Source organism: Tenebrio molitor, chromosome 5 (assembly GCF_963966145.1).
Source record: "Tenebrio molitor chromosome 5, icTenMoli1.1, whole genome shotgun sequence".
NCBI lineage: Eukaryota > Metazoa > Arthropoda > Insecta > Coleoptera > Tenebrionidae > Tenebrio > Tenebrio molitor.
In genome coordinates this window covers 18,144,586-18,154,991 of record NC_091050.1, presented here as the reverse complement: position 1 = coordinate 18,154,991, position 10,406 = coordinate 18,144,586, and the positions used below count along the sequence as shown (strand labels likewise).

General features: G+C 34.4%; 1 protein-coding gene and 1 long non-coding RNA gene across 3 annotated transcripts; one reads left to right on the top strand and one right to left on the bottom strand.

Annotated features, from left to right (window-relative positions):
- Nucleotides 1–1,156: 1,156 nt before the first annotated feature.
- On the bottom strand, nucleotides 1,157–1,791 carry LOC138131803 (uncharacterized). Its single transcript, XR_011159903.1, has 2 exons — nucleotides 1,345–1,791; nucleotides 1,157–1,287 (listed from the first exon to the last, which is right to left on the bottom strand). It is a non-coding gene; the product is annotated as an uncharacterized lncRNA (long non-coding RNA).
- Nucleotides 1,792–4,990: 3,199 nt separating this feature from the next.
- LOC138131500 (cytochrome P450 6j1-like) lies at nucleotides 4,991–8,594 on the top strand. Of its 2 annotated transcripts, XM_069048556.1 has the most exons (7): nucleotides 4,991–5,320; nucleotides 5,368–5,605; nucleotides 5,656–5,948; nucleotides 5,997–6,337; nucleotides 6,390–6,662; nucleotides 6,713–6,897; nucleotides 8,575–8,594. In XM_069048556.1, exons 1-6 carry the CDS (start codon nucleotides 5,133–5,135, stop codon nucleotides 6,880–6,882), a joined length of 1,503 nt encoding a protein of 500 aa, XP_068904657.1. In that variant the 5' UTR covers nucleotides 4,991–5,132; the 3' UTR covers nucleotides 6,883–6,897; nucleotides 8,575–8,594. The 2 variants fall into 2 exon arrangements, with proteins under 2 accessions (XP_068904657.1, XP_068904656.1); XM_069048555.1 differs by lacking the exon at nucleotides 8,575–8,594 and having other exon boundaries at nucleotides 4,992–5,320; nucleotides 6,713–7,013.
- The last annotated feature ends 1,812 nt before the right edge of the window (nucleotides 8,595–10,406 follow it).

Here is a 10,406-nt window from a genome sequence, read left to right as displayed (position 1 = left end):
GTGTACCACGATGCACTTGTCACAAAATCATAAAAAATAGGCTACAACTGCATCTTTATAAAATTAGTGTTGTACAAGAACTCCAACCTGCAGATTATCAAAGTTGTGTTTAATAATGTAATCAGTTTAAAAATCACCTCAATTTCATAATTTGGAGTGCTGAGAATCCACACCAATTTGTAGACTCCTTTACATGTTTTGAAAATTGGTGTGTGGAACTGTGGATAGCAGTGTTGCTGTACCCTTAACCAAGAAATGCTGCAAAATATTTTTGAAAATAAATGAAGAATTGTCAAGTGTTTAGAAGTTAATGGGGGACATTCTCAATCTATTTTATAAAAAAAATACCTATTTGTGATCATTATTTAGTGTTGTAAATTATGTTGTTGAATACATTTGATTTTATTGAAAAACCAGGAAGACTTTATTTGTTATGAAAAACACTGTTATTTATATTGGAAGAAAAAATGGGAGTCAATACCATATTCGACAATTCAGTCTAGGTCATATTTACCACTAGCATAAAACAAGGAATGTGAAAGCACTAAAGCAGACAAAAAGGCAGTATCAAGTATTGTATTGTGGTATACGGGGACAAGGTGTTCTCAATATTTATCTGTTTGGATTTGTTCTCATACCAATTCTTGTACAGTGTGTGGCGGTACGATGGGGGCAATAATTGTTCCCCTGTTGGTGTTGATATTAAATAATAAATACATTAATGTTAGCAAGAGTAAAGCACAGTTGAAACTTGTCTCTGGTTAAAAGCCAACAACCTAACCTGAAAATGTGACATTCATTATTTGCCGAACAAAGCGGCACATTCAAAATTTGACAAGTTTCCATGGCTGGCTGGACCCGACAATCATTTATAGAGACCCTGTAGGTGCTGCAATAATAAAAAAAAAACAACAATAGATATCAGGTTGCCAACACAATAAGTTGCAAGCAAACAGTACAGAGTGATCAACAAGAAACCAAATCAAGAGTGCTACCTCATATTTTGTTTTATCGAAACGTATTTCTAACATGAATCAGACGCTTTTATTTACTTGCTGTGCACACTCGTTTTGTTGGTTGCCTACCTCTCAAAAATCTATTATTAATTGCCTTTATAAATTTTTTGTAATTCATGAATAATAGATTTAAAAGAAAGTTATAATTAATTATTATTTTTTATTGATAAAGGAAAAAACACAGTTACACAAAATTCCTTCATAAGGCACAATCTTTAGTTACAACATTTTAAAAATAATTATTTTTCACAATTCTTTGTTTTGTTGTTTTCTGTAAGAAAAGGGTAAAAGTTATTATTCTCTAATTTTTGGGTAATTGAGAGCTTACTCGTATCTTTTCTAGCAGTGTTTAAAACATTTAAATTACTCCAAGGTCAAAAAATAAGTTTTCACAAAAACTGCTCAAAATGTTCTCCATTGTGGTCCAGATAGAATCAAATTCGCCTCTCATAATTTCAAAAACCCTTATGAAGCTGTCAATTTGTTTAGGGTAATGTGTGGGTTTTATTTCTTGCAACACACAAAAGGAAACAAATTAATATCCTTCTTAAAAATGTTCTGATAAGTGCCATAACACAATTTAACTTGTTGTCTTAAACGCCTTATGGAAGTTGAGGGATGTTCCTTGAAAATTTGTTGAACATTTTGCACCATTTCTAAAATTTGAACTAAGGACTGACCTGACTTCTTCTTAATGATGGATTATGATTTGCTAAAATTAGGCACTATAATTTTAAGACATTGATAAACTTGTTGATAACCAGTACCATCAGGTTCGGACATCTGACTTGAAATTCTTCATTATAAGGGGGTACAAAGTAAGGCCAGTCTTCATTTTCTTGTTTGACCCTCTTTCGAAAATAATCTAATAAAAAATGCCTTCTCTTTAATGGTAAAACCCATTTTACAACTTATTCTGGGGTAATTATTGCTTACAACTTCAATAAACGTCTGTAAACTTTGCCAAAATCGAAGATTTGTTTTTTAGGTTAATTCACTTAAATTGTCAACAACAACAACCTTGAATTTTGAAATGTGATATGATAATTTACTTACCCTTACAAATGTAAAATGTTGCTCTTGTTAATCTTATAAATTGTTTCCCTTATCTTATAATAATAATAAAATGCACAATTATAATTCCAACGTCTAAAATTCATAAGGTATCATTTTTTATTAAGTAGCGTTTGAGACCATAAATTGTCTACGCCCATGTTTTGATCGCTTATGTGCATATGATTTTGCTACGACGTGACCGATAATTTGCAACGCTTGCTCTGATTTGGATTCTTGTTGATCACTCTGTATGTACCAAGTGAAGAGCGTCTATAAATGAATGTGGGTTCCTAGTTGGCGTTGAAAGTTTGCTGAGTCTTTCACCAGACATCGAATCATATTAGTTTGATCTACGATATGCAACCCTTAGAACAAATTGGTTTCACTGGTTGCCTATTGCCTAGCTTGACAAAACTGAAGCTTTACAAAGAAAATGAAATAAAAATAAAATAATGAAATGCATTATTGATCGGTCTCAACACTCTCTACAAATTACGTGTTTATTGAACATTTAAGAAGAAGGTAAATAACATCAATGATTCAGTTAAAAAAGTAACAATAAAAATTAAAGAAATGGCTCGAAGTGTCCTCCATTTTGCTCTGAACATCTTCTCATTCTCACTTTTTTATTTTCAAAAATATTTTGTAACATCTGTTCATTGATGTTACGAGAACAGTTGGTAATCTCTTCTATTAACTCATTTAAATTATTCATTTGTCATTTATATACCTACTTCGTTTTTCAAGTAGCCGAACACAGAAAAGTCTAAGGGACTTAAGTCAGGAAAACAGATTATTCTGAAACCAGTTATAATAACTTATGCGGTTTCAGGAGCATTAGGGAGGAGCTCTTGTACAGTTGTTACTTTGTATGGATGTAAATGCAAGTTCTCCTTTGACAATTTTATGACATGTGCTGCGAGGTACACCAGTTTGAGTTGGTAAGGGATGTTCTGATGTTCTTCTAAACTAAATGATCTCGTATGTTTTCAACTGCATCTTCAATCACCTTGGGACGACCTGACCATTTCCCCTTTTCAACACTAGTGGTAGTAACAAAACGATTAACAATTCGATGTATGTGAGTTGCGAGGGACTTTTCTAAAACATTTTGGTCCAGGTAGTTGGCCAAAAATTCTTCTTTGCAAGCTTGAACGATGAATGTCTATTCTCCGTCTCTTTTAACACTGTTGCGGCAATATAAGGAACTTATTTTTTTTTTTCAAGTGTGAAGACCATTTTAACAATTACTCTTGAAATATAAATGATAAAAAAACCTATGTAACACTACCGGAAATAATCTAGCTTTGCAAAAAGCTTTTTCTTCTAAGAATAAACAGACGAGGAACGCAAGAAACAACGAAGCAGCACTTCAAAAGCGGAAATGAGATTAAGTTGACTTTGTGTTGACAGCTTGTGAATATTTGACAGTTTGCGATTAGTGTTTCATAAATTTAAAGGGGGTAGCAAATTCAAATTCCAGAACCATCTACGATTCCACATTCTTTTAGACATTCTTATAGACAGTCTGTACAAGTTAGCAAGTAACAGTCAACAATTTACAAACAACAATTGAACCTATTGTACTGTAGGCACTTCAGACGAAAAATGTGTTAAGAAAACGATAGTAGTAAGATAGAAGTTTTGTTTGGATAAAAAACATATCCATGAAAATTATTGTTTGAACCATTTTAGAAAGAATACTAAATTTACAACGGCCATTAGACTTGGATCTACCAAAACAGACCAGAAAGAAATCTGCAGGATTTTTTGGGGAATCAAATTTCTAAGATGGAATAAAGATGCTGCAGCATCGCTGAACTAAATTCAGTATCAATTCTAGTATTAATTTTTGTTACCATGGTAATTATAATTAAAAGCAATATAACAGTGCCTGATGTCCATCCCCCTATTTTTTTAAAGCTGTGATGTTTGATAGTTTAAATTTAATTTTGATATAACTATGGATTAATATAAAAATAAATTAAAATTTATTTTTATATTTATCCATAGTTGTAGTTGCGATAGTTGTAGATGTTTTAAATTTGTGTGACGGGTATGTAACGGGCCTTCAAATAAATTTATATTTAGAGCAACCTATGGAAATTCAATTGTTTGCAACATTTTTCCAGCGTAGAAAATGACACAAGAAACGTCTGACATTTTAACGAAATAAAATTATAGTCGAAATGTTTTGGATATGGATTGTCAAACTCAAGGTCGCTTAAAACTTATGATTGAACTGTACATTAGTGAAATCTGTCATAAATTCCAATAACCTTATTGGCGCGCCTAGTTACTTTTGCTGGTAGTGCCAACTTAACGACAAGTCCCCAATCCACATCCATAACGTTCCGACTGTAGGTTAGAAAATATTTTTAATTTTTGTAGTGCATTCTCCCTATTCCTCCTCCACGGAATATGACAATATGAAATTGGGAAAAAGCTTACTATGTAACCTATGTAACTCCGGAGAATAATTGCTTACTTACAAAAATTATTTTACACTGTTAACAGAGTTAGAATGTCGCCTACGCCTACTCTAAATATATATTTATTTGAAGGCCCGATAGTTGTTTTAACTTTTATTATCTCTCGAATAAACAATTGTGATATTGTTGTTATTTAACGCCACCAAGAGGATTGTAAATAAAATATTTGGTAATTACTTTAAATTGTACTAGGTAATTTTAATGTTCATCTTATCAGGTTTATTATGAGTTAAACAATAACAATAAAGTATTTAAACTAAAAATTATTTTCGTTGAATGCCAAAGTCCAATAATGCCAAATTTAGTTGTTTCACTATTACGATAATTGTTATGATTAATTATTGTATTTTATTTATTAACATGTTGCGTTAAAGTAGTATAAAAACACTTAAAAGATAGTATTAACTAATTTGTAGTCTATCTAATAGCACTGATAAATTTTGACTGCGCATTACGTAATGACCTCTCATCACAACAATAACAATAATTCATTCTATTCAACCCATTAAACCAAATTAGTGGCGACCTTTAAACGGACGAGTAGTATCATTAATACAGTGTAGCCAAAATGTTTGTTGAACTATTATCTGTTCTTTTTCTTTTCCTGTTAATTTACTATTACCTGACAAAACAAAAGTATGAATACTGGAAAAAGCGTGGAGTTCCTGGACCCAAACCGTCCCTATTCATGGGCAACATCGGCGAAACAATTAAAATGAAGAAATTACTTGGACTTGTTCTGGCGGAGATCTATCAGTAAGTTGTACAAATAAAACCGGCAAACACTTTTCCACGTTTTGCAGAAACTATCCAGACCTACCTTTTGTTGGGATTTTTTTGGGGAAAAAGCGAGCACTCTTGGTCCGCGATCCAGAATTCATCAAAAACATCACAGTCAAGGATTTTGGACATTTCGTCGACAATGACGGTTTCGTCGACATGCAAGTAGATCCAATTCTGGGAAGGCACCCTTTTTACTTGAAGGGAGACGACTGGAAACATGTTAGAGGGCAACTCACTCCTTGCTTTACCACAGCCAAAGTAAAACATCCAATCTTAAATTGCAAAATACTACACACTTTGTCTTCCAGATGAAAGTAATTTTTCCTTTGATTGCCCAGAACTGTCAAAAATTTGTTGACTGTATCTCCAGACAAGAAGACGCGTTTAATCCGAATGGAATCGAGGCCAAAAGCTTGTGCATAAAATACACCCTCCAAAACGTCTCAAATATTGCATTCGGAGTTGACAGCGATTGTTTCAACGACCCCAACGACGAGTTCATCGACCTTGCAAGAAACATTTTGCAGCCAGACACCAAACAAGCAATCAAGTCTGTGTTGGTCAAGCTCTGTCCATCTATATTTTCCTTCCTTTCTATAAAGTAAGGAACTACAAATGTTTCCCACTGAATTTATCAGTTTTGATTTAGAATTATTTCAAAAGACGTTGAAAACAGACTGCAAGAACTCGTCACCAACAATTTGAACTATCGAGAAAAGCACAACATAGTGATAAACGATTTCTTGAATGTTCTTTCTACGTTGAAGAAGACTCACCGAGACTTTACCGACATGGATGTAACAGCACACGCAGCTGGATTCTTTGGAGACGGTTACGAAACTAGTTCAATTGCGATGAGTTTCGTATTGTTTGAACTCTCTTGTAATCCAGAAGTACAAGACAAACTAAGAAAGGAACTGGAGTCCTTCGAGGAGCCTCTCTCTTACGAAACACTTCAAGGATTCACCTACCTCGATGCCGTCGTAACAGGTCAATTATAAAAAAATTTCTCAAAATAAACATTAATAACTTCCATTCTTAGAAAGCCTCCGCAAGAATCCGCCAGTTTTTTCCTTGACCAAAACCTGCACAAAACCTTACGTTTATCGCGCATCTGCAAGCGACTTCCAAAACATTTCAGTGTCTTTGGAATCCGGTACAGCTGTAGTGATTCCGGTTTACGCTTTGCAGCACGATTCCAAGTACTTTCATGATCCTGAAAGTTTCGTTCCGGAGAGATTTCTGGATGATAATAAGAATGATTTGTACAAATACACTTATTTGCCCTTTGGTGAAGGTCCCAGGATGTGTTTGGGTAAGTTTGACGGCGATGAGACTGCAATCTGGTTAAATTTATTTATTTAGGGCAAAGGTTCGGTTTGATGCAAATCAAGGCTGCTGTGGCTTACGTTATTAAGAATTTTGTTCTTACTTTGCATAAGAAGACTCAGCTTCCGTTGAAGTTAAATCCTTCGTATGTCATGATGTCGCCCATAGCAGGATTGTGGGTAAATTTTGAAAAAGTCAAAAATTAAAAGAAGTTATTAAGTGTAAGTAAGAGTATTACGAATAAGATTAAGAAACAAAATTGTTTTTGGTTAGAAATGTGTTATTTGCTTTGTTTTTTTCGTTCAAGTATTTTGAAATAAATCAATTATCATTGTTATTATTATTACTTTTTTTTTATTTAAACTGCAATACTAATTAAAATGTAAAATGATCTGGCAATCTGAAACAGAAAAAATGGTTTAAAGCATGAAAAGACAAACATTCATTTTTAACAAATTACCTTGTTAAAGACACATTAGTGGGAGACATTTAACAAATAGCTTGAAAATTTTATTATTCAGGTCATTAGTTATTGGAGGCAAAGAAAAGCAAAAAGCTTAAATGTGGGATTATTCAAGAAGCAATCGAAGTAATAATTGGTAAAATGAAAAATATTGACTTTTCAGAGAAAATATTTTAAGAACATTTTTATTTTGTAGCCATCTTGTATCTCAACCTCTCTACACTGTTTTTGAGGTTCAATTCTAAACATTGATAACCCGGAAGTTTTTAGACCTTACCACATACCTACATATAAAAACAAATTTTTGGTTAAAAAGTATAAAAGGAGTGTTAAAAAATTGAGATTCAAGAGAAAAGCTACAAAATGCGAGAAGAATTAAAGCTTGAACTGATTCTCGCATCGCCGATCAAATTAATTTGTCAAATAAAAATGTCACAATTGTCATCATTTTTCAACGATATTCTGGAGGTGTTTGATAAAGTTAAGTATGGCACACGTGTGTTAGCGGATTTAAGCCACTCGTTTTCAACTCGTGGTTTACCTGTTTTTTCGCGTGACTTATATGCCTTCTAACACACTAGTACCATAAATAACTATTTATTAAATCTATATGATTATTTAGTCTCGAAAAATTACACGAAAAAATTATGTTCTTAATTAACCAGTTTGTGTGTCAAATTTGATTGAATTTGTTTCATTAGAAGTTGCAATTTTGGGGTTGGAAGTAAAACTTGCCGCACCTGTATTTCAATTGAAACCCCACTGACCGGGTCTCCCCTATGTGTACATTTGTCGAACCAACACTCGCTGCTTCTGAAAACGCAACAACAATTCCGGCACGATTTAAATATATAAAATTTTGATCGTCCCTTTTACGACATTTTTATTCCTCATAATTTATTTATTATTTGTTTTTTATTGCCACTCGGGATGGTAGCATTTCGGGCGTGCCAGCCTGGAAGGTCGTCATAGTCGACCGCCGGACCACAAACGACTTTTGCCGACGGAAGCTGAAATATTTCAGCGGATTATGATCGGGAAAAAATTTTCATTTAATTAAGAAAAACAAAAGGAGCGCTCTTATCGCGCCAAAAAAATAATAAAATAGTGCCATATCCGCCGCATAAATCGAATCTTAATTGGTGCAGAAAAAATCAGCTCGTAAATCGGAGCTTATCTCGGGAAACACGCTTACAGGTGCTTTTCTCTATTTTACGATCGTAGTACTCGCCGCCAACTGAAATTTTTCATTTATCTTGATAGTGGACGGCGCGGGGGCGGCTCTCGATGTGTTGGCCGATGATGCGGAGAGTTTTGAACTTTGGTGCGTGCGCTTGCGAGAAATTATTTCATAGGAGAGCTTTGAGGGAAATTTTTTGTCGGTGTGGACAAGTCGGCAGACCAATTACTTTAATTTTACGACTTTCTGCTCCAGATAAAGTTTTAGTGCTGGACACCAGGGGTGGTCCGCTTATCGCACGACAGATCCCGTGTATACAACGGTCTGGAAGTGCACTCCCGGATCAGTCCGGGTGAGGTACTGGCCATGGACGTCCGCAGGGAGGGGTGAAAAGGCCCATCCTCAAATCCTCTACTCTTAACCCTTTTTAAATATCAGCAAATAGCTTGAAATAAAATAAAATGTCACATTCCAGATTGTTTTAGAGTAAAAGTACTTTCAAAAATTGTACCAATTTTACTACTGTGTTCCTTGGTGTAATTTTTTCTCATTTTACTTTCTTAACCAAAGTTGCATCATACTGTATATACTTAATAAAATAATGTACATCACACAGTTTAGTTTGTTGAAATTGAAAGATTTTAACAAACATTTTTCTATCACTATTTCTCTAATTAATTAGATTTGCCAAATTTAAATGTTTCTCTTCTGAAACAATTCATTCAAATTTCTGAAAAATATCTCAGATTCTGATTCGGTATCTGCCATTGGCAAATTTGAAATTCGACCTGACTTGACCTAATTAATATAGTTATGTCATTACTCTGTCCTCAAATGCCCTAGCCACCCCCAGAGGAATTAAAACAGAACAACATTTTTAATATGCCTGTTTAAAAGTTTAAAGGTGACAGGTTACAGAGGAAAGTTTTTGAAATGAAGGTGCGTAACTAAGAAGAAAGAACAAAAGAATATATGCCACTGCAGAAGTAAATAAATGCATAAAAAATGTTGGACAATGAGATCAACAAAAATATTCAAATTAATACACCAATTAATTTTATTGCCTGTTACGAAGAATTTCAGAAACATTTTCCTGCCGAAGTAGTCGACCACTATGACGACGTTTACCAAGTGGGAAGGAAAGCTGTTGAATTCTAGAAAACGGATATATTGGAAGAAAAACGGTAGCGAAAGAACAAAGGAAAACCAACGTAGTAGAAAATAAAAGCAACTCCATCCACATCATTCGTATCATGATGCAAATCTAGAAAAAAGTAAAGGCATAAGCTTTTTTGTTCAGTCTATTTTTTTTTTGTTATTTTCAAAAAAAAAATAGAAAGGAACATTTTCAAAAAAGCTTGTCCAGTTTTGGAACAAGAACAAAAACAAGAAGCAGTGTAACTCGCTGATAAAATGACAAGAGATTTAATCTTGTTTTAGCCATTAATGTTAAAGGTTTCGAGCCATGTAAAGCACAATAAATTTATTACAATCACTCTGGGAAAATATCTCTTTGAAAATGTAATTTTTATCGAGCTCCCTTTGTGAAAGCTCGTGCGGGCGCCCCTGTAAAGGGCCGACACTCCGTTATCGGTTAATATCAAAGGAGTCGGTCTGTCTGTGTAATAGGTAGTAATTAAGAGAGGCAGTTTACTGGCTCAACCGGAGCTCTTCCACAAGAAGGCTGACCTCAGCGTGGTGACACTCACCTGCCCATATCTCTTTTGACGGCCCGACCGGCCACTAATCACATTTTATTTATTGCTATTGATGTTTCGTGTCAATTATTTCGGTGAACTTGAATTATACGATATCGTCGTAACGACCGGCTGAACACATTTACATTTCGATATGCCACCGACACGTTTCGCATTCCGCAGGACATCATCCGGATTATCCGCCAAACTGCGCACTTGCGTCAAGTACGAACGAAATGATCGCTCCTGCGTTAATTAAGTTCTTTGTGTGCGGAATCGAGATCGAGCAATGCTGCACTCTGGGGATTATTTTCAGATTTTTGACCGGCTTTGGCGAGAGAGAATAACTCTTCTACCGAGGGAAAAGCGAGCAGGTACGATACTGGAAAT